The sequence below is a fragment of the Lichenostomus cassidix genome, chromosome 7 (genome assembly GCF_008360975.1).
Source record: "Lichenostomus cassidix isolate B80296 chromosome 7, HeHo_3.0, whole genome shotgun sequence".
Taxonomy (NCBI): Eukaryota; Metazoa; Chordata; class Aves; order Passeriformes; family Meliphagidae; genus Lichenostomus; species Lichenostomus cassidix.
Genome location: NC_139488.1, coordinates 35,890,705 through 35,915,731, shown reverse-complemented (window position 1 = coordinate 35,915,731; position 25,027 = coordinate 35,890,705). Strand labels below are relative to the sequence as shown.

At 41.4% G+C, this 25,027-nt stretch overlaps 1 protein-coding gene across 1 annotated transcript in view; it reads right to left on the bottom strand.

The window, feature by feature from the left end:
- The window catches only part of EPC2 (enhancer of polycomb 2), a 35,134-nt gene that overhangs the window by 7,771 nt on the left and 2,336 nt on the right, over positions 1-25,027 (bottom strand). The window contains exons 2-10 of the mRNA XM_085067165.1: positions 13,357-13,516; positions 8,001-8,146; positions 5,382-5,588; positions 4,606-4,754; positions 4,255-4,387; positions 3,143-3,331; positions 2,811-2,900; positions 2,205-2,350; positions 1,776-2,119 (exon numbers count right to left, since the gene is read on the bottom strand). Of these exons, the coding sequence (XP_084923291.1) occupies positions 1,776-2,119; positions 2,205-2,350; positions 2,811-2,900; positions 3,143-3,331; positions 4,255-4,387; positions 4,606-4,754; positions 5,382-5,588; positions 8,001-8,146; positions 13,357-13,516 (1,564 nt within the window). The remainder of the gene's footprint in view (positions 1-1,775; positions 2,120-2,204; positions 2,351-2,810; positions 2,901-3,142; positions 3,332-4,254; positions 4,388-4,605; positions 4,755-5,381; positions 5,589-8,000; positions 8,147-13,356; positions 13,517-25,027) is intronic.

The window sequence follows — 25,027 nt, the reverse complement described above, 5'->3', positions numbered from 1 at the left end:
AGTTTTTAAATAAAATGAATTCTGTTTTTACAATGCTTTTGAGGAAAATACCCCAGGAAGAGCTGATTTATTAACACAGCAAAAAAATAATACAGAGGTAATTTTAAATATTCTTGTGCACCAAAAATCAAAGCAACTCCCAAACACTCTCTAAAATAAAATAATTTTTTAAAAAAATCACTTAAAGTACTGCCACTGTTTCCTCTGGAGGGAATATCAAACCAGCTGTAAAATCAACTGCTTTCAACAATCACTTCCCAAAGAGAATGACTTCAATAAATGCAGTGCCAGTGCTCATTTAATGCACAACCTTTTTCAAATGTATTCCCTATTTACCAGTGAGAAATCCAACTGCAGTGCCTCTGGCTGGTTCAGTTATTTGGGGAAGAATTCTGCTGTCTATTGTGTGTGATGCTGCTCCAGAACTGCAGGATCTGCTTTGTAATTTCAATCTCTGACAAAAAAGCTCCTCCTCAGCCATAAATTTCATGCATAATGTACTTCAGCTACTGAGGGATTTCCATTTAATTTAAATGGATTCCTCAGATGATGTCTAAAATTATACCACGAGTTTATTACTATTCCTCCAAAAAGTGGCTTAGATCCATCAGATTTGGTTTTACTCGTTTTTCAGCTATTCTTTAACTATTTCTTTAACTCTTCTATTTCCTGCACTTGCTTTAACACCACAGCTCTTGGTGCTTGATCAATAATCACACTTTCTGCCATAGCTGGGACTCCTCAGGCCTTCAAATTCTTTCAAAAAATAATTCTGTAAATGAAATCTGTTCTTTTCCTGCAGCACGAAAATGCTCCTGTGCCAATCTTTTCATGGGAGAGAACAATATAAAGGTTACAGTGACCACACTGAAAAGCTGTAGAAGTATTGGGCTGGGATAAATTTTCTGTGCCTCTGTCAGAACAAGACATTTATGTGTACACAGGGATCCTAGAGATCCATTATTGGAGATTAAATACCCATTCCTGCAGCTTTGAGAGAGATGGAATATTCCACAACCACAGAAATTATGCAATTCAGAGTCTGTCTGTTCTGTTATTTAATTATCCTGGTGCACAACACAGGATGGAGTAGGGATATGCTCAGGTGCTTGCTGTTGTAGGAGATCTCATTTGCTGTATCTCAAATTTTTCAGATTTTTGTAGTAGCATATGATTATGAATCTTTCCTGATTATAAAGAAGTGCCAGTGTTAAAACCTGAGCAATTGCAACTCTACCACGTGATGCAAACACTGCTTAATTTAAGCTTAAATCGATTTTTCATCACTGGATGTTTCCACTGCCAACATTTTCATAATTTTCAGACTTTTTCATGTCTGCTCAGGACACTTAGGAACTTCCTACACTTTGTAGAGTCACAAATGAAAACTGACAAGAGAAATGAGCCACCCCCATCCTCCCCAAGAAACCACCAAAGTTGTGTTTTGCATTCATAACGAGCATTCTCCTACTCTTAAACAAGGTTAGACCAATTAGTGCCATTAAGACTCAATTAGACCAAAGCAATTCTTAATATGAGCAGAATCCCTGCTTTGAATAATGTTAGAATCCAGCACTTCAAAATTCTAATGGGAGCAAAGCAGGAGGAAGAGCACTGCATGTGGGAAGTGTCTGCATGTTTTAGGAAATATAAAATAGTCAGGTTGTATCTGTGGTAGATCCACACCAGTGCTGAAGATCTGATCAGTCCAGCCACGAGGAAAACCCCCAAAACTCAATATCTGAAATCCCAGAAGAAACCAAATCCTTGCCTACCTGATATGCCATTCTTGCTGGTGTTCAATAAAGCTACAGATGGTGCAGAGACTCTTTTATTATTCACAGTCTGCCCTGCTTTCCTTGAGGTACATTCTTCACTATCACTGTCCTGGAGATTGAGTAGCCTGGGCTGAAAACACTGCAGTCGACATGATCTGATATTGCTTAGGATTTCAGGAAGGGACAGTCTGTTTTCACAATGTTTATTGGAAGCATTGGTCCGTGAAAAATTAGAAGAAAAGTCTAAAGTCTGGGAAGAGCTTGAAAAACTGTTCAGCATTTCCGGGTCAATCTGCCTCAAGACAGGATCATGTTCTGTGGATATTCGGTCCATAATAACCCTGATTAAAGAGGAGGAGAACAGTCATTAGTTTTATTATCTAATACTTTGAAGGGGAATGAAGAGTAAAAAGAATCCAACTGTACCTTCCACCCCTGCCAATCCTCCTCCTTGCAAATCCTATACATCTCCTTGGGATTGTAAGGGTTGTAAGGCAATGCCTGAACCTCAGTTTGTCCAATTCTGCCAACTCTGGGCTTTCAGACGAAGAATTCGTTTGGTCCAAACGAGGCTGTGAGGAAAGAAAAGGCCATTTTATACTCCAGGGCAGAACATGTGGTAGTTTATGTTGAGTTAGACAGAACTCCAGTGGCTTCAGTAGTAAAAAAAAACCTCTAAGACAAACATTTAGGCTGTTAAATGACCTGCTTCTAACAGCAACAGAGAAGTAGGGGAAAATGAAAGTAAGAGTTTTCAGTCATCTCAACTTCTTTTGGCAAAGGACTTGAAGACTCTTTTTTCCATTTTCCCCCTTCACAAAGGGAAAAAAGAAAGGAGGATGAATTCTAAGAGGGAAGCTCCAGCTTGGATCCTCTGGAGCCAAGAAGAAAAGGGGATGTTTTTGCAATTGTCTTTGGACTCACCAAAGCATCAAAGCTTTGATGGTGAGAGTGGGAACAGAACTCCAACATTAACACTATGCCAAGCTAAATTTAAAGAAAGCACCAGTAAATCCAACAGCACAATCTTACAGCATAATACTGGCATCCTGCTCTCCTCCTGAAAGCACAAGGTCCATCAGGATCATTTTCTTCTTCTGCTTCTGACACTGGTGAGGGTACCTAGGCCAGAAAACAACATCATTGTCTCGACTGTCACACTGGTATAACTATATTTATTATAAAAGTTTATGTCTGTGCAATATGAACTGCCACAATTATATATCAAAGCACAGCTTGGAAGAAAAGCTGTTCATACAAGGATCTTTTAAATATTTTAAATTCAGAGCTGGGATAAGGCAGACTGGCCCAATGGCAGGTAACTGCAATTTCTGCCTGCTGCACACTGAGATTTTGGTGGTTACCTGTGGGAACTCATCCTCATCAGAGCTGTGGAAGTCATACTGTTTGATGTCACTCTTGCTGAGCACAGGCAAGGGCTCAGCCAGGGGCTGAGGGGTCACCACACACTCCAGCTTGGGCTTCTTCAGGTACTTCTTCTTCTGACGGACAACATCGGACACCTCCTCCTTCAGAGAGGAGTGGTGAGGATGCTGTTTGGGAAAAACAAACAGAAAATCCTCAAAACTAAGGCATGAGAAGAATTGCTTTAAGACAGGACTGCTTGTCTTCCAAAGCCTCTGCAGACATTTGAGACACATCACGCAAAATTTACTGAGTACAATAAACCCCAGAACTTTTCCTCTGATTGCCTTTCCAGGTATTTATTAATAAACAGAGAGCTCTCAAGTCATGACTGCCCATGAGGCTCTTCACTCTGCAATACACTCACTATGTTGTAATTGGAATTCCAATTATTTTCTGAGATCTCATTTTTACACAGCACTTTCAATTTTCTGAACTGCTCAGACATGTTCAAAGGAAACAGTTTAATTTGTTTCCTGTTTCTCACAGAGTTGACACTTTTGAACAGATCTGATGGTATTTGGGTTGGCTAGTTAAGATTTTTCTCACACAAGCCCTCTGCAGTGAGCAGCTCCATCAATATTGAACTGTCCACTTGAACACAAATGTTATTAAACTTCAAAGCTCCTATTTAAAAAGATTATTCCACTTGCAAAATTCTCCATTTGAAGGAGAAGCCAGTGCAGTTTTAGAAAGTGTTTTAAATTTACACTGAATTAACACTCATCAATAACAGCCTGGCTGAAACTAACTCCAGTAATGGAGCTCAGCTTGGGAAGCAGAGGAGAAACAGGAGGAATGCAGAATTCCTGAAGAACTAAGCTTCCAGGGGTTTGTATGGAATTCTGGGACCACTAGGTGTCGCAGGTGCTAAATACAAATTTCCGGAGGTCTTCAACTCTCAGCTTCACCCCCAAGCATTTAACTCCTAATATTTCAGGTTATTTCTTCAGAGATATGCCTGAATTCCGAGTATATCCACAGGAATGATGATCCCAAAGGAATGATGATGCCAATAAGGAGAGACTCACAGCAGGAAAAATAATCTCACCTTAACTTTACATTCTTGAACCTTGTGGTGGTTCCCATTGTGGAGAGATGATGGAGTTGTGCCCAGCTCTTTTTCGGGTCTGTTCAGCTTCACTTCATTGAGGATTTCACCTCCATAATCACCCAAATGGTACCTAAAAAAAACCCAAACAACAGGATTAAAACTATAGTGCTGCATTTCCACTGGGCAATGTTTGAAAGACACAAATCAGTATCTCCCAATTGTATACACAAACCCCTTTTCTTTTAGCTTCTGAAGTTTATGGTGCTCTAATAAATAAATTGTAAGAGATGCTTTCCAAGCCATTTAATGAAAATTTAAAACCTTGCTTTTTATAATCTGCAATATTACCTTTTCTCCACAACTTCCAACGTTAAATGCAACAGCTCCCGTTTGGTTTTCTCCCTCCTCTTAATCATCTCCAAAATTGTTATGGCTCTGCTAAACTCCCTCCTCAATTTCAACATCTTCTCATAAGACGCTTCATCGTTCTTTCGGTTCTGTTGAGAGATGAAACAAATTTTTAGTCAAAAGCAAAAGCCACGAGGCACAAACTACAAAAATAAAGTTACATAATGCTGCTGCAAATGAGGCTCAGGAGCACAATCCAAAGAAGCTTTTCCTAAAGCAGATCCTACTTGGCCAACAAAGCCACAAAAAGCAAACCAACCCAGTTTTAAGAGTAAACTGAGGAGAACTTTTCAGCCATTTCCCCCCATGGTTTGCTCAGATTCCAGATCAACCCAGTGGAAGTTTGTCAGAACAAGGAATTCAAGCCTTGGCTCCTACAGGACTTTCCCCATCTTGATTCCACACACACTAAAGCTGTGCACTTGTACTAAGTTGATGCAAAATGTTGAGTGATTACAGATTTCCTGGTTCAAATGGTACAAATACAAAAACTAAACTATTCTCTCTGTGGCAAACGGAAGATTATTTCCCATTTTCTCACAGAAAGGGAAGCTTCCAACCCAGCAGGTTGTTTGTGGGACAGGCATTGCTCAGATTTTCAGCTCTAAACACAGATGGGCTGTAAATTGTCCCCTACAACATGCCGGATAGGGATCCAAATTACTCCTACCGAGGGAGGAATTTCAAATTTCAAGCAGTACAGCCTGCCAAGTCACCTTTCTGGTCTGCATCTTCTCAGTTCTCCTCCTGAAGGCCACGTAGGGGTCGTTGTTGGTGGAGCCATCCCTCTTCTCCTGCTTGATCTGGGGGATGAGCGAAGGCCCCCGGCAGTTCTTGCGCTTCCTCACCCAGTAGTCATAGACAGCCTTGATCAGGTAGTCATCCTCATTTAGCAGCAGTTTAGCTTCCTGAAGGGTTACAAGCTGCAGGAGAACAGGGAAAAGGTGCAGTTGGGATGGGGGTGCAGGGGAGGCACCACATATTCACACCTCTTGTGTATTTTCTGGAGGAATTTCGTTATTTTCCAGCACCAGAGGAAAGGGATGAAAAAGCATGGATGGAAATTGAAGCCACCACTTGTTGTTCCTGAGTTAAATGCAGAGTTCCCAATTTTACTGAACCAGCATCACCATTTCTTTCATCCAGTGGTGTAGAACTCCACCAATCCCTCATGAAATCTGAAAACACTGTTTGAAACAACTACAAGCACAGGATAGAAAGGACTTACTACAGTCTGCAGGTCATGATTTGGGAATCACTTAATTTGACTGTTTTTCCCTAAAAAAAAAGAAGTTTCTTATTGGTTAACCTTTATTAAAGTGTGATTCTTTGCAGCTGAATGTTGATTGCCCTAGAAGTGAACTTATTTCTTAATTATTTCCCCCCAAAATGTTTACTTTGTCATAGAAAAGGACAATGCCCACCCCTGCTTATTCCAGCCCAGTGGAATAAACTTGTTTGCTAAGTTATTTCAGTAGGTGGTAGTTCTACACAGACCACTTAAAGATAAAAATTAAATCTATGTTCAGCTTTTTATATGGAAATCAGACTCTAAATAAATGTAAAAAACCCACTAAGTAGTACATTAGTTGAACAGGCTCATATAATCTTGAGCCTATTCATTAACTCAAATACTATCTCTAGTATTACTTATGAGTCAGGCAGCACTTCATCTTCCCCATAATATGAAAATATCAACTGAACAATTTAATTTGCAACGTGTCAAACTCAAATCTACTTAAATCTATGTTAGGAGAAGCAAAAAAAAAAGGAAACAACACATTTCAGAAAATTAAGGAAATCCTAAGTGTAACCATGGCTACTCTGGAAGTGTTAATTCCAGACAGAGCAGAATAAAACCTTTGCAATCTATGGCAGAATTAGAAAAGCACTGAACTGTTTTTATAAGAAAGGAAAAAATGCTGCTTGAAAATCATTTCAGTTTTGTTATTTCTTTGCTCCCTGTTTTCTATTAACACACTTCTTAAAAAAACTTAAAATCAACTCTGCCTTGAATACACAGTTAGAGAAGTTAAGCTGACCCTGTGTGCTTGTGTTTGCCTGTAGATGCAGAGTCCTTATATTCTGCTTAAATCAGGTTATCAGAATACCCTGCAGGAATGCCTGGAACCCTCCTTGGCAGGGAAAGCATTCCCAGCAGCATAATTTAATATTCCAGGGGTAAGGCATGTAAAATAGGAATTGGGAGGCAGCCCCAGGTGACACCTGAGAGCACTCAAACCTCACCAGCCACTTCCCTTCCCAAGCTCCAAAATAACCTGCAAGAGTTGCTTGTACCCACAGAGAAAAATCTGTGTTTTCATGACACTTTGTTTTTGAAAAGCATCTTTCAAAGTTAAACTTAACTTTATTACTTCAGCAATGAAAGGTGAAATCAGCATAAGAGTGAATATTGATCATGAAAGTGATCACCAGAATGGCTTGAACTGAAAGCCAAAAAGAAGTGTCTTCATCAAAGCTCTAACAAATCCAAGTACCAGGTGTTCAACAAGAACCATCCCATGTAGTCCCAATTTTTTCCCCTTCATTCCTATTTTCTTAGAGCAGTAAGAAATCTCTACCTTTTCTCAAGTTGCTCTAAGATGGAGAGAATCCAATATTTTGGCTTTTTAACAGACAGCACTGAACTAAATCAGATTAAGGCACTGAGGCAGAGCCACAGATCCCACAATGGATTTTTCACTCCCACAAAGCCTCGTCTCACTGAGAAATAACTCCACCTGTTTCAAACTTGACTTGCACAAACTGATCCCTCAGATGTAGTTTTGGAGGAGTATTTTGGGCTGTAAGACCTTCCTCCAGTCACTGCCCTCCTGGAACACCTCAGGATCTGACAGAGCCACTGGTACCTTTCTCTGTAACAGGAACTTCAACCTTAACCAGTGTTTGGTTCACTGTGCTGTGAAGTTTCTAACCCTCAAAAATCAACTCAAGTCAAATGGCCAGTAGAAACTCAAAGAAAATTTGGGTTCTCATATGTTTACAGCCATTTCCACACCTACTTACAAATGTCTGTAAGCATCACCACAAGCTTGTTCCCTACCAACACGGGGTGAAACAAGCTGTAAGTTGTCCCCTTCTAACACACTGTGGTCAGGAATTACAATTTAAAACCAATCCCTGCAACCCCAAAAGCTCTTTCTCCACCTGTTCTATCTGAAGTTACAAATATTGACATAAGAGACAGCAATGTGATTTCTGTGCAGCTTGCAGACTCACAAACACACTTCTGTTAGTAGGAAATAAAACCAAGCACCCACCCAGAGCCACCCCCCAGGAAAGCAAAACCTCTCCGTGATTTCTTCACACAATACCTGGCTAGAACTGGCTTTTTCGAGTCTGTCAACCATTATTTCAAACTGCAGTGGCTTGATTTCCATCTTCCTGTTCAGCCTGTTCAGTAGGGTCTCATCCTCAGAATCCATATCATAATCTGGCTGCTCATTGTCCAGATTAAAGGCTGCAACACAAGGAATTGAAATGTTGGGTAAGTAACACACTCTGGACACACATCTGCAGTCAGAAATCAAAAATGATTGATTCAATTCCAGACCAGCATTTCTCTGCCAGAACACTCTTTATGCTAAAAGGTTTTCCCATCTAACAGACAGTAGTTAGAAGTTGCTTCCTTATTGTCTTCATCCTCTTATATGAAAGGAATCCACAAAGTTTTCATTTCAAGTGGCTTGAAGGGGTGACAGGTAGAGAACCTTTAATGTATCTTTGCAAAACAAGAGCAAAGATGCTTCTTAATGCTGATATGAAACAGCTCTTCCAGAGTATTGTGGTAATATTATTAACAACTAAGATAATTTTCAAACAAATTCTAGACTTGGAGAAAAAGCATTTACACTGAAGTTCCAATACAATTTCATTTGCCCATTTTTAAAAAGTATCACAAATCTGAAGTGTTAAAATATTTAACAGACTACGCATTTTTTGTTTTATGTAATTGTAGAAATCCTAAACCATGGCTATGGGAATTGTTACTTCTTCTTCAAAACCACCTCAGCTGTAGATGTAGAGCCTGACAATTCCTCCAGACTCTCCAAATAGTCAGTCCTCAGCAAAGCTCATGCCTTTATTACTAATTGTGCTAATTGTTTCCCATACTTGACAAAGTTCCTGGTCCCACTAAAAGCAGAAGAAAGTTCTCATTGAGGTAATACAGCAGAAATGAAATTTTACAACAAATATGAGTAAATTGCATATGACAGGAAGAATTCTTAATAGGAACATTAATTGTACACTTAATAAAACCCTGAAGGGGTGACACACCAAGTACAACACTCCCAATAATTCAATCAGCACTGGATTAACAGCAGTTAATAGGCTTGATGAAACATATTCTATTCTTAATAGACAAACAGCACTACCTTATCTCCATGCTCTAAACTTGTGGCTATGCCAAGTGCTAATTTAAAAACCTCTACTCCTGAGCTGCCCTGCTGCTTTGAGAGCACCTTAAAACCACACCTTGGAAGACCAGGAGTAAAATAAAACCACAAACCTCCCATCTTTCAAGCAAAGATCAGGATTTTGTGTCCCACAGGCAGGTGGTAAGCAGTGTGTTCTTTCCACATCTCGGCCTTACCCAAGACCACTCTCTCTGTGATCCAGTGTGATCAATACATGAGCTAAACCACCAGCAGTATTTATTACTTGATCAGGCATAGAAACTCAGCCAGATGCAGCTGGGAAGGGCTGAAAAGCAGCCCCTCAGCATCTTCAGCTCAAGCTGGTACCTCTCAGAGGAGACACTGCCTGCCTGTACCAACTGTGACAACAGCACTCGGCCGCAAGAGCTCTCTGACCTACCACACACTGCAATAATTCACTGCAGGAGAAATTCATAACAGGCTGTAACTATGTGTCAAGTGGAATTGTTTGCAATATTAATTCAGTAACACAAGTCGCATGGCAAGTTTATTTAAGACACTGTCACTGGGCATGTGACCAAGAGCTCTCTGACAATTAACTGTGTATTAGACTTAAAGTGCAGATTTCAACATCAGATCCTGCCTCTCCAGTGGACTGGAAACCATTCAAGTCCACAAAAGCACTGCTTGTTTGCCCTCAGGCACATGTTGGTCTCACACCACAAAGATGTCAACCTATTGCCTGTCAGTAGATAATTCAATAATCCCCTGTGGACAAAATGTTTCCAGTCACGTTTTCCCAGCCAGAATATCAGTGGGCAGGAGGATCTGTGACAGAGAAGATGTGATGCTGTTCACCTATAAATCGTGAGCAGTACCAGTAAACTTCCCTTCATTTCCACTATGGGAAAAGAAGAATCACTAAAAGGTCTTGAACCATTCAAGTTCCAGAACAAAATCAGACAGGCTTAAGTGAGAGGCAACCAGGAGACACCAAGACTAGAAGGAAAATCCAACCATTCCATCAAAAGGAATCTTAAAACCCCCATCACCCTCAGGAACACACTGTGGATATTAGAGATAGGTCTCCAAGGAGGAAGGCAGGTTACTGCACTGCCAGCACCTAAAGTGACCCCATAGTGCACCTCAGCTGCAAGCAGAGAGTCCCTCCCTCTCTCTGCTCAGTATTTTGAGAAATATTCAAGATGATAAAAGGCATCCAACAGACACTTACCAGTATTACCACATATCAAACAAATCAGTCTCATTTTCTTGAACAAACTCCCATCACTCCTGTGAGAACAGCAGAACCCTTGTCACACAGCCCACTTTTCACAGCTGCCAGCGGTGGTTTCCTGCTATCAGCAATGCTCTGTTTGTCACGACCTGTATTTGTCAATGCAGTTCCCTTGCAAAGAGAGGGGTTTCACATGGATGCTGCAGGTTAATGCCACTGAAAGGATGGAAGCAGTACTGCATTCACCTGTTCCAGTGCAGACAGGATGGCCACAAACTCTCAGCAGCCTGGGGAGCTGTGAGAGCCTCAGGAAATGCAAGGCTACCACTTCTCCTTTGGAGTTCATCAACCCCAAGCTGCCTTGTCACAGCACTGGGACACCCATGGAGATGTCCTCCCTCCCTCAATTTCATCTAGCCCTGCTCCTCAAAGCACACTTTGATCAACATCCGTAATTACCAGCTTTCTTCTTTCCCAAGCACTGAGTGAAATGAAAGTGTTCCAGAAAAAGCCATTTTTCAGCCTGGAGCTGGCCTGCAGCGTGGCAGCTCCCTGGCTCCAAAAGCCATCACAAGACCCAGGTGTTTATGTGCTGTGAGAAGGAACCATCCATCACTTCCTTGTTCTTGTTCTTGCTGCTGCCCTGGCAGCTGGGGGAGCTGCTCATTCAGGCCTGCAGGAGCTGCTGGAGAAGCAGTCCAGCTCCAGTGAGCTGCTCCTGGTCATGGTTTCACAAAAAACCAGAGTCTCAGGCTCCATGGGAACCTCCTGCTAAATCCTGGGATGTTCTCCTGACTCAGGATCAATGTGCTCCAGAACACCTGCATTTCTACAGGGCACTGCTGGACAGGCCTCAGTGATCCCACCTGGGAAGTTTCCTCTAGGAATGCTCAGAACTCACTGGTTTGCTCACTGCTGCTGCAAACACAACATCCCAGTTCCCACCCTCTGCCACTCCACCCACTCCCAGCAATACCTGCCAGAGGGATTTGCTTTTGTTTACTTGAGCTCCCCTAGGAACCGAGTTTATACCAACTTACACAAACGCAATTTGTTTTTCAGCGAAGTTCCATTGAACTGGGTTTAACTGAACTAAATTAACTCATTTCATTGAGCTAACTGAATTAAGGCTGTGGTTCCACACTCATTTGAAGCTGCCACAGGCATGAGTTAGCACTGAAACAAGTGGTTCCTCTGCCTTCCCTCCTCAGCAAACCACAGTGCTGCCACCCTCTTTGCCAACGCCAGCAATCAGGCCTGAGCCAAGGCATCAAGCTGATAATACAGAGGGTCACCTCACCAAAAAGTGAAACACAAGCTTGCTGCCAAAAAGTTCACCTTTTAAGGATGACTGCAGTTCGTTCTTGGAAAATTATTAAGCGTGCTGGAATAATTAGGATAGTTCAAGGTTTTTTCTCTGCATTCAGCTCAACATCAACTGAGTTGGTGCTGCTGAGGTTAATTAATACCTGGAATCAATCTTACTTACAAATTCCAGGCTTTACAAAGAAATTAACTTTTCTCTGCTTGGAACCACTGATCTAAATAAAGGAATGTAAAAAATATTAAAATCTTAGGCTACCAGCATCCCAGCAAAACATAATTTGGCAGCAATAACCACCAGTAAGTATGGATTATAGTATGTGGCCTCCTGGCACTTTCCATCAGTTTACATAACTTCCCTGGCCAAAGTGGGGATTGTTGCTATTTGTGTTTTAAGCATTAAAACAGAATTTCTAAGCACTTTATGTAGCATAAAGCTGCCTTGTATCACACCTACTCCAACCAGAATATGTGGGAAAAATTATCTTGGAGCAGTATCTGATATTTATCTTCAGCTCAAGTACCTTCTGTAATTCTGTCCAGAAAGACTGTGAGTCTCAACAAGACAAAGAAAATGTTGGCATAAAATTTAACATTTGAAGACATGTTTATTAACAGTGTTCACAGTGTTTCTGGCAGTGTCCAACAAAGAACAGAATAAAACACATTCCTCGAGCAGCAGCTTGATTTCAGTTCATTCAGCCTGCCTTGCTTGCAGGTTTATTTCTTTTATTAAGGAGAGAAACAATGCCTTTTAGCTGATTTTTTTCCAATCACCTCTAGGGTCCCTATTGCATCACAGAGGACCTTGAGCACATTTAGTTCCAAAATCTCCTATTTTGTACATAAATGGGAAAAAACTGACACTTCACCATGTTGGTGAGAAATGATGCAAACTTGCAATAATTGAATTGAAGGTTTTGCTACAAAGGTAACTCCTGGGAGAAGTCCAAGTCACAATCCCCTGAACCACATCCTGCAAAGGACAAACAAGATTTCTGTGCCAAGGAACAAGTGAACTGTAAATGTGTCATTTGTCAACAGAACAGCAACCAAAAGAAGAGTTAAAATTAATCCAGAACCCACAAGTTTAGATTAATGAGATCTTGTAAGATATAAGCCAAATTCATGCAGAAGAATACTTCATTTTCTCTATAAAATAAACTCAAGAGTTCCCTACTGAAAAGAATTCTTCAGTTATAGCCAAATTCAGAGAAAAGTGACTGTTACCCAGGACAGCCTGAACTTCAGTGGCAGCACAGCTGCCCTGACCTGCCAGAACTCTTTCATGAGCAGTAGAACAAAGGCTGATTTCATTACAAAAACACTTCTGGTTTATTGATCTCCACTTAGAGAGAATTTTGGAGTTAGCAGGTGAGCAAGACAACCTCTCTCCTGCTCCCTCCATCAGTATAAGCAACTCAGAGGCAGCCAGGAAGGTTCACTTAGTCCTTCTCAGGGCTAGGAAGGAAAAACCCACAAGAAAAAAGGTTGGATCAAGAATCCTGGAAGCCCAAAAACCAACACAGCAGCAAAACCCCACATTCACCAGCAACCTTCAATTCTACTAGAACTTAAAATACTGAAATTTACACATATAAATCCACCTTGGATTTGAGTTCTCCCACCTTCTGCATACTCTAGCAACTTTGTCCTCGAGACAAAGGTCACTCAGGTTAAACAAGGAGGGAATAAACAGCCACCACAACAAGCCCAGTGCTTTTCACTTACGTTGGATGTGAATGAACTGCTTTGGTTGCTTGAACTCTCCTTTGTACAAACGATTGTAGTAGTTGACATTGCTCTCTGCTTCAGGGACTGGGATAACCATGCTCTCCTTCTTTTCTCTGAAAACTTGCTGTGCTGAGATTGCCCGTTGCAAATGGTGTTCCTGCAAGGGGAAAAAGGCAGTTTGTTTAGGTATCAGTGTGCAGAAATGCATACAAAGACAGCCTTTTCTCCCACTGTTTTCCTATAGGATAACAGAGAGGAGGCTTTGCTGGGTTTTGGAGGCCAGCAGGATGTTTGTTCCCAGGATGGTGACAGGATGTGTCCTCCATCATTTAGTGTTCCACTGGTTCCCAACTGATGGGAATCTGAGAGCTGCAGTGAATGAGCTACAAGCAGATGAAGAGAACCCTTTGTTCAGACAACAGCCCACACCTTCCACCAGACTGGGAAAAAGACAAACATTCACACTACGCTAAATAACCTCAGCAGAAAATGAGGGCTGGGGAATGCCAAACCCACCCAAACCTGTCAGCAAGAAAATGTATGCAAGATCAGGCAGATCTTTAAAGGATTATACATTTAAATTATAAATCCTTTAAAGGGTTATAAATTCAAAAGAATAGCAAATTTCATCATTCCTGTCTACCCAGCAATCCTTACTGCTCTGCTTTTAGAAGTTCAGCGAGTTAAGAGCAACAGGAAGAAGAGTTCTCACAGAGTAACACCTGAAAAGCAGGGACTCCCCAAACTGGTATCACTTCATTTTATTCTTATGGGACAGAAGTCACAAATTCCACAGAATCACTTGAGGTGAAGTGAAGATCACAACAAATGCAGCACTTCACAGAGATTTTTTTCACACATAATTTTATTAGTTAACTCAGTGAAACCCATCTACTGCTGCAAGTCAGAGCTAACCTGCAACTTCTCTCTTACAAGACTTTTCATGAATACTCATGTTAAACTTTAAACCACTAAAAGCTTCCCATATTTGAGGGGAGGGAGGATGGCACAGCAGAATATCAACTTGAAATCCCAGCTCAGCTCTGGCACAGATCTGTGTGACCTCACTTTGCCTGTTCCAGGGGCTGCAGGTTATCCTCCAGCCATTCCCACACACCCAACTGCTGGGAAAAGCACTTGTTTGAGGAGGGGAAAAACCACACAAACACACACAAAAAAAGGTTTGCTGCTCTATCTTCCTCCTTTGGCTTTCTAGGGTGCCTCTCCCCAGAGTTTCCACTCCCAGGAGGCCAGGATCAACACCAGGAATGGGAACCTGCCAGCATTCCAGAGCCTGGCTGGCACTGCAGCCTGGCACACACGGCAGTCTGGCACTCACACACTCTGCTACCCACTTGCAAATTCTCTCAAGAACAAGATTTCTTCCTCTTTAACTCTACTGAATGGTATTTTAAAAAAGGGCGAGTGAATGAGAACCTTTAAAAATATGTAAATGCTATTTCACCAATTATCCTCCCTTAAATATTAAGATTTACAGAAACACAAATAAAGCAATTCCTGTAAAATCAGAGCAGCTTTGGGAATCTCCTGCAGCAGATGAAGCAACACTAAATCAATCAGGCTCCCAAGTGAGTGCCATTAGAATTAAGACAAGCATGCAATCCAATAGCTGGTGTGATCTGCCTGAGTTACTCCACACTGAGTAAATCTGTCACTCCACCATTAAAACGTGTCTTGGAGAGCTCTGCAGTGCTGAGTAATTCAACTACATAAAAGCAGTTTCATTACTGGGCTGCTTTCAACTGATGTCCCTGGAGTTGTGTACCAACAGTCAACTCCACAGAGCTGCTGCTAGGAAAGGCTTGATTTGTCCAAAATTCAGAGCACCTTTTGGCTCAGCAGCCCATTGAAGTGTAATTCAGATGAGTAATTCAGATTCTGAGCTGTTGTAACACTGTAGTAAGTGTTACTTACTACTTACAGGAAAGGCTGACAATAGGTGTTAGTACTCATTTCACTATAAAAAGCCTTCAAGCATAACACAGCTTTCAAACAGAGATTGCAGCTTTCAACAGCGCTGCTGTCACTCCTCAAACAGCAGAGCTCCAAGAGACAGATAAGCCATGTAAATTTTAAAATTAGGGGGAAAAAAAAAATCTTTCTGCTGAACATCAAGTTCAGAAAAATTTCAACTTTAACTCCTGAAACAATCCTGCTTAAACAAACTCTGAAGAATTTTCTATGAAACTTAGTCTAATTAATTTGCTTTATTAAACCTAAAAAAGTGTTTTTATGGATAGATTTCTTACCTGGTACACCAAAACACCTTTTTGTCTAGTTTTCACTTTTTCTTATGGTTTTGAAAGACACAGACTGTATTTTAAGCTCCCACTTTGTCCTGCAGTAGGGCAGATCTAAAGGTCTTACACCAAATATCGGGGCATTAGAGCAACCAGTGATGAGAGCAAACAGAACGTGCTGCCATGGGAATAAAAAGGAGTCCCTGACAAAGAGTGATTACTCACTAATTCCTTCAAAAGCACAGCCAGACCTTTCTCTCCAGCATGACTACAAAATTTCAAACAAACACAGCTCGGACTGGGTTATTTCTTCAAGTAACAGCATTAGAAAGATGTAAATGTTTAGTGTGTGCAGCACTGCTGCTTGAGCACATTTACACATTAAACCAGAGCTGTTCTCTGAACTCCTTCAGAGACACTGCAATCCTTCCTTCCATTTTCCCTCAGAAGGGAAAAAAACTGAAATTCCTACAACCCTGCTACCTAAAAATACTCAGCTTTGGCTGCAGGCATTCAGAGCCAGGTTTAAAGTCCAGCTGAGAGCCAGGTACCTTCCCTGCTATTCCTTCATCCCTGAAATATCCCAAATTCACCTTCTCCCTAAACTTTCTATCTGGGAGTTTCTTCACTATGAAAGAGAGTTCAACAATAGTAATAAATCAACAGGTAAGACTGTCCTAAAGTTTATTTTTCTTAAGCTTTAAGGGAAGCAGTGATCACCACTGAATGTTACTTTTTACGTATTTTTCACCAATATCACAGAATCACAGAATGGTTTGGGTTGAAATCATCTAATTCCAGTCCCCTGCCACGAGCAGGGATGCCACCCACTGCACCTACCTCCTTTTATCCCACAAACCAGAGCACTTGGACCCTAAAGATCAATTTGGGTTTTCCTTAACCTTTAAGTCCCCTCTTGCCCCCCACCAAGTCCTCTCTGAGAAACAGTTTATCAAACTTTGAATAACTGTGCCAGTTCTTCGGTTACAGACCCCTAGAAGGCAAATCTTTAGGATTAAATGTACCTGTTCCCTTCTTCATTCCTTAAAACTACACCATACAAGCAAAGCTACAACCCTTTAGAAGGTTGTTTCACTGTTTAAACTCAGCTTTAACCCCACAGCCCTCCATGCAAGTAGGATGGAAGAGAAAAGTGGATTTATCAACAGCTTTTCCTGCCCAAAATAAGCTATTTCTAGGTCAACCCGGAGTCAGCCTTCCAATCTACCTGCACCAAGAATGGAATTAAAGCAAAGAAAACAAGGAAAATGTACTAAAGTCTACATATCTCATTTGTTTAACATTATATTCAAACCGGGAAAATTCAAAAAATACATTTTCATCTTCGATACTGAGATTCAGAGACGAAAAGCACAGAATCATCGTTGGAAATGTGCAGACTCATCTTGCAAAGTCTCAAGCACAGCGAGTAACACCTCTTGACAGCACTCCCAGAAAAAAGTGTCGGGAAGCTCAAAAGCTAATTTGGTCAGAAGCCTCCCTGCCTAGGAAAGCCTCAGCCCCATCTCCTCCCTCTCTGCACACAGACACGTTTTTTATAGAAGATTTCCAAGAGCAAAAGTGTAAACTCAAGTCAAGCAGCAGTTTTTGTTTTCTTCTGCAGTTAACCCTTTCAATCCTACAGAGCTGCTTCCCTTTCTTCCCCCTCCCTGTGCTCTGGGATGGAAAGCAGTGAGCTGAAACGAGGAGTCACATATAGAACAGGAAATCAGCCTGTGCACCACAAAAATTCCCACCCTTGAGAGCTGAAATGCATTCCTTCCAGTTCATTTTGAAAAGCAGGCGTTTTAGTGATTAGCAAAGCTGATAATATGTATTTTTATGCTGATTTGATAAAGACTTTATCCAGTCAGGAATCAGAGCTGTTTCCTCTTGCACAGGGTGTCCCCTTAATCGCATTAGGTATCAAGTAATGCAGGGCACTGGGCAAACCACAAAAACCAAAATACTGAGTGGAAACCAACACACCCAACCCAAGGCTTTCGAAGACAAACTCCTCTCAGCTTCCCTAAGGAGGGGAAGGAAGCTGATGGAAACAAGAAACAGAAGATACACAAGGAAAGGGCTTATAGAACTTCTCAGTTTCACTTTGGGCCATATCAGGTTTTTCCAACATGGTACTCTCCACCCTTACTTAAAAAAAAATAATCACAAGAACCACCTGCCCCACACTTGCCTTCCAAACTGCTGAATTTCGACAACAGGCCAAAAAAATGTCCTAAGGCTCAGCAGCTCTTACTGGCTCAGCAGAGGGAGGCAGGGGAAAGTGCATCAAATTGGGCTGCTCCATCCTAAAAGCTCACAAAAGCCCCTGGAATGGGTGAAATTCCTCCCTGGGAGAGTAGGGAGGAGCTGGGATGGAATTCCCAGAGCAGCTGTGGTGCCCCTGGATCCCTGGCAGTGTCCAAGGGCAGGCTGGATGTGGCTTGGAGCAACCTGGGACGGTGGAAGATGTCCCTGTCATGGCAGGGATGGAATGGGATGGCCTTTAATGTCCCTTCCACCCCAAACCATGCTGGGATTCACTGACTTTTCCATCATTTTCTTTGCTTTCCCCGTTGTTAAATCACTGTAGCTCCCCAAAGCCAAGCCACTGCAGGACTATTTTCCACCCCAACCCCAGGATCACAGCCCATCTCCCGAAGGTTATCTCTGGAATGCTGATCTCAGCTCACCAACCCAGCAGCAGGGCCCCCAACCCCTGCCGAGCCCAGCAGCTCTGTGACACCTCCTGCCCAGGTAAAGACATCTCCAGAGGTGAGGAGATGGGAATCGAAACGAGGGAAAATCCCCTTTGCACCTAAACAATGCCCAGGAATGTCTGCTTTCCCCCTCTGGCAGTTGGCATAAAGCCAGCTGGGAAGCACTTTAGGAAATGAGAGTGGCAATTAGCCCACAGACCCTGAGGAAGGACAGGGACAGTCACAGGAGAACAGACCACAACTGGTTTTGTGTTTCTTTTTGCAGCAACACAGAAAAAAACCCAAAAACCAGGAAAAAAACCTAAAAAACTTTCTCTAACTTTAATTCAGAAAAAGGAAATAATGCATTTTTAACCATCCTGTGTCAAATTGGACATGAAATAACTGTGAGATATTCCAAATATTACCCCAAGTAGGACAGCAGTTATGTGTGAGAACGTGAGCAATCTCTCATCCCTATAAATAACGATTATTCACAATTTATGAACATATGGACACAAAACTGTCACTGTCTATGAAATGTCAAAAAACCCACAGCAAGTAAAAATCTGTATTTTAAAGCTACATTTATTTATTCAAGTTCCCAGTCTACCAAAAGATGAAAATAAACTAATTATTAAAAATAAAATCATTATCACAATGAATTGAATTATTAAAAAAATCCTTTTGGAAAAGCTGTTTCTGGCACTAGATGAGAAATTTCTGTTTACCAGAAGAGTGGGATTTTTTTCCCCAAAAAACCTTTCTGAGAGAATTGTTACAAATAATGTAACATGTAATCCAAAGAGCTCCTTGGGATACACTGGTATCACTCATAAGGTAACAAATCATTCCATGAGGAATTTTGATGATGCCAGTCAAGTATGATGGTAAGGTCTGCACTGATACACAGCAATATTCTCATTTTTCATGTCAGGAACCCCACGATGCATTCTTAAAAAGTGAGATTCCCCAACAATGAGCCTTCCCCTTTATTCAATCCAATATTATCCACAGAACCCAAATCCCATTTGATTCACACATGAACACCTCCATGTGACCATGAGTCACACAAGTGCTCCTTGCAGGGGGAGGAGGAAGAGTCACCAGGAGGGAAAACTGGAAATTCTCTGGAAAATCACAGCACCTCTCCCTCTCTTCTTGCTCTGTGCACTTCACCTCAACCTGTGGGGAACATTAATATCCAGAGTTCTTTTTATTTAACTGAGGTACACACACCTACAGCAGGGAATTTGTACTATATATATATATTTGTACTAAATTTGTACTATATTTGTACTATATAAAAACTATATTTGTACTATAGTTTTTAAACAAATGGTGTTTTCATCACCAAAGGGATGCTACCTGGAGTGCTGAAGACCTGATGAACCACGCAGAAATCTTTCAGTCTATAATTCAAAAACCATGTCAGAGATTGATTCTACAATTTGGACAACTCAGGAAAAGGTTACAGAAATGAAAACACATGTACAGTAGTTGTTAGAAATTAAAATGATTTAACTACAAAATTCCATTTTAAACCAAGTACCTTTAAGTCAGAAAATAGATATATTTTTATTTTTTCAACTTGCTGTAGTATCAGTGTCTCCCTTCATTATCCAGTCCCTGGATACCACTGCAGACACAGAGTGTTTTGTTTATATCCAAGTCTGGCACAGGGAATCCAACATCACCAGGATGCTCCAAAGTAGAAACAGTTTTTGTTATGCAACACAGACTGGTCTAAGATACACCAAGTGTGAGCTGCAGCCAGAGAAATGGCACAAAGCTGAGAAAAACAAATTATAAATTCCAATGTAAACAACAGAAAACAAGCAAGGCAAGGGGGGAGGAAGTGTTTCTGCTGGCTCAGAACTGATCGGTGGATGAACCACTTTGAGTGTCCCTGGGGAGAGGAGAGAGGAGCTTATGATATGGAAAACTGCTGGGAAAATGGCATCTCACCAACTGGAAGAGCCTCACAAGTCAGGCTGAGCAAATTTTCACTTCTTGCAACTGAAGATGACATAAAAATGTCTTGCAGAGGACAATTCTCCCAACAGAGAGGTGTTCAGCACCCAGAGTTGAGAGACCAGAGGTGTAAATGTATTAATTGTAATTAGAATTGCACCGAAGTAAATCAGGGAAATTAAGAATTTCGATTTTTTCCTGCAAATTTCTGCTCCCTTACATTTGCAGCACTTTACCTGCTGTGGACAGGAAGAGTATTTTACCCAATGCCTTCAGCCCCACTATACTGTGATTATAACACATACACAAGCAGGAATTTGTAAAAAGGATTAAACCCCAAAACTTTTAAATAGTATATCCTCAAATATTTATTTCTTTTACTCAGGACCAGTGAACATTAAATACAAACTTATGATAGTCTATACCGATATTACTTTTAGCTTCGTAAAATTATTTTGCTACTTCTTACCCTTGTTTCATGCAGAAATTCAGTTCTAGTTCAATTCTTCTCTACTTGTTACAGAAACTTCAGTTATAGAAATAGATCATCACCACCACTGCCTTTTAGGACACCCAAGGTTTATGTAAATATTAAATGTGTTATTATCTTTCCAGAAGTTTAACTGTTAGAATGATAAACATGCTATGGCACAAACAAGGCATTGTTTATTAGCCCTGTTGACAAAATAAATTACAAATAACCTTTTGAACATCTAGCACCAATCAAAATTATCTTTCTCATGAAAAATAATTAAGAACAGAGGTTACTATAAGCAGATTGAATGTCTGTTGATCTGAATTATTCAAACAGGACATTTCAATTGGTTTCAGTCAAAACAGAAACTGTACCAAGCCACTCAGCTTTGCCAAACAGCAATCTGGCACTCTGTAAATCCAAGGAAGCCCGAGGTGGTTTTTTTCCAAGGTTTCCTTAAATTGAAGGAAAAGGAAAGACTGCTCCCTGCATTTGAGACGTCCGAGAGCTGAGCCGTAGAGCTCGGAGAGGCAGATTGCAAAGTGCTCCCCTAAGCTTTTGTCATGGAATTCCACCTCCTGCCGAGGAACCCTTCCCACAAGGGAAAGTTTCTGCATAATGACCCGAGGTGTGACTCAATTAGCAGCCAGGCAGCTCTCATTGTGCTCGGCAGGGGCAAAGCACCCAAACCCGCCCGGGCAGCTCTGCCAGCCCTGCTCGCTGACCCCGCGCAGCCTCTGGCCTGCAGCAAAAATGCGGCTTTATCTAAATTACCGGCGCGCTGTTAAGATAGGGCTGAACCCATCTAACCTCGGGATGACACCGCTGCTCCGGTCCCATCTCTATCCCCGTGTGCTCCCGGGGAAAGGACAGGATGATCCACTGTCACCCCCCATGATCAAGGCAGACCCCAAAAAGCAGAACATCTCTGCTACCTGCAGCTCAGCTGCTCTGGCTCAGCTCTAGCTTAAAAAGCACACTCAGAGATCAATGACATTCTAAGCTGATATCCCGAGCACTTGGTGCAAGTTTGCTGATAGGTGTTAATGTGATAAGCCCTAATAAACTGCTCGTGAGGTGGAGATTTAAGAGCAAATCTCGGTGGTGTTTAACTTCAGCCACAACAAATTAAACCCGAAGCTCCTCAGTTTAACAGCTCCCCAGTGCTCAGCTGCTCGGGGTTAATTCTGATTCACCAACATCAAACGGGACATTAAACAGGGAGCAGATTCTGCAGGTGAGAGCACAGGAACGATAAAGGATCAGAGCTGAGAACTGAAATAATGGCTGGGAAATGGAACTGAAATGTGCACTTGGGAGAAACATCACTGCACAGTGCAAGGGGAAGATCTCAAACAGAAATGAAGTTCACAATTCTGTGAATAAAGACCACAAACCAGCATTTTGCTGCCCAATACCAAACAATACTTCAGTAATCTCAGTAGTTCCCAAACACTCCCAAAATAAGTAAATAAATACGGCTGCTTAACACAAACTGAGGAATAACTTATCCTGGGAATTGTATTTTCCCAGCAGATAACCCAGCTGATTTTAGTCAAACAAACCCAATTCCTCTCCTAAGCAAAGCACGTTGCCCTGATTTCACCTAGTTTTGCATGGAAATACAATCCTTGGAGTTTCTCACGTAGATTCCCATGAAGTCTCTCAGAAGGATTTCTGTTTTACAGAATATTTGCATGGTTGGAGCTGAAGTTATCCTCTGTTGACCTGCAGTTTTCCACACTGCTGTCCGGGCTGCTTTGTTGTACAAAGCCAAAGCGGTGAGGAACTTTGAGGGTTCAGCCACAGGTTATGAATGCACAGCCCACACACAAACATCCAGTTCAGAGCAGGTTCTGTCCACGTGGGGAGTGATTTATGTGTATTTATGTTTTTAACCCAGAGCTGAGTGCATCACACAGTACCAGGTAGGTACTGCTGATCTGCAGCTTCAGTAAATTCTCACACGTTTGATACTCTCTCAGTTTCCTCTATCAGAGGAAAATACTCATTATGGATATTTTTTGCTGATACAGTTTAACAGGAAAACTAGGACTTGTGCAAAGCTGAAAGCTTCCTGCTTTGAAAGGAGAATGAATGTGCTGTTCCAGGAGCATCACTGGCTCCAGGACACCTCAAAGCCAGATGAGGAGAACTTCAAGTTCCACTGTTACAACAGAATCTGAATGAACTGAGAACTATGCAAGAAGAAAAAAAAAAAAAAAATCAGGTTAACTGCTTCCAGTCAAAATAATGAGAATTGAACGTTGTGTTTAACGATCAGAGGAAGCTCATCCTGAGGTGATCCCTGAAGGGCTGGGAAGGAAAATCCCTTCTCACGGGTACTGTATCAGCATTTCTGCAGCGTCAGACTCTGTCCTTAACTTGCCATTCCTGCACTTTTCCTCTCTAACCTCAGCCCTGTGATGCCATGCCAAGCTGAACTGTAAATGAATGGATGTTCAAACAAGGACTGAGATGAAGGCTCAGATAGCTCTGACCAGGCAATAGTATCACCCATTACCACCACATTTTCAGCTTCCTCACACCTCAGGTAAATTTACTTCCCAGAGCCTCATTACTAAGCAGGATTTCACCTGGCAATGTGCAACTCAGCATTCTCCAGTAAGAGGTATTCAAATAAAAACACAGTTATGTGATAAGAAACAAAACCAGGGCTTATCTGTTCTGCAACTTTCTCCCCTTCCAGTCAAAACAATTCATTAGCATTAGGAAATACAAATCTTACTCATCAGAAAAAAAAACCAAAGTGTCCCTGCTCAGTTTCTGAAGCTTATGAAAGGACACTTTCCTGCTTCTGCTTAACAGTGATCGTTCTCTCACGTGAGTTTAAAAACAAACCCAAACAATTTTCTTCCTCAGGTTTCATTTAGAGTAAATTATAAACATTTGTAATATAAACATGCTACAGAAGAGAAACCTAATTCTTTCACAGCTGGAATCTCCAAGTGAGAGAAATGAGCTGCTGATTTGTGAAACGCTGCGAGTGGATATAAATCTCTGAGATACTCATACAGAAACAGTTCCGGAATATTCACCAGGAATAAATGGACCAAAATCTGCACTTCTGTACGTACAAAAGATCAATCACCAACTAATTAAATCACATGCCTGCACCAGCAAGGCTGGGTTGTAAAGAACAGGGCAGACATGTCACTCAAGCGTTTTAAATCCTGCAAATCTGTAAATAATGATGATTTCCAGTGGAATATATTCCGGAAGATGCTGTGTGACCCCATGACACGCTGTGCTACAAGACCTTTGAGATGCCACCAAGGCTGCCCAGAGGGTGGCACCGGGGGGAGAGCAGCATCCTGGGGCCAGAGGAACATGAGGTTTGTGGCTCTACTGCAAATGGGAAACAGCAGCCACCCTGAGGCTTCAAACAACTTTCACTCTGGAAAAAAAGGCCTTGAGACACTCTAGGAATTGAGATGGCAGAAATGAGTGTGCAGAGATTTGTCTCTCCATCCAAAAAGTCCCTTTCAAAATACATCAAATTGGTCATAGCAGTATTTGCTATGAATCAAAGCTGTTCAGGTATTTCTCAAATATTTAACTACTGTCATCCACAACAGCCATTCCTAGAAGGGCTTTCATATCATTAAAAAACCAAAAAGTACATTAAAGAATTATCTATGTAAAACTGGGAGAAGGACAAGCCATGAATGAAACCATCACCACATGGCAATAATCTGAATAATCTATGAATAGCAGTTTATAATCTTGCCTGGCTGATGCATTTCGCACTATGTTTATATATTGCTTCAGTCATTTCATTTTGAGACTATTACATAATATATCAAACAGAGCCACATGTCAGTTGCAGAGAAAACAAACCTCTCTCACAGAAAAACAACTTTTTAGGACAACACTAAAGTAGTTTTATTGAAGTATAAATCTAATCTTCTTCTCAATCATTAAGCAGCCCATAAGCAGCTTGTTTGCTTAAACTCTTACAGCAGTTTCCCATTAACAAGTTTATTTTAAACATGATTTATCAAAATAACAGTAATTTTAAAAATTAATTTGAATACCAAATGCAAACACAGCACGGCAAGATAGACTTTCAAGACTGAGAAAACCAAATTAGTCTCCAATATTGCTTCATTAGTACCCCAGTGTCATTCATGTTAACTCCAATCCCAGATCCCAGCAGAGTCACTCTTTGGGAATTACTGAAGTTTTGATTACAGTGTATTACACACAGTAAATTAAAAAATAAAACCCCACCA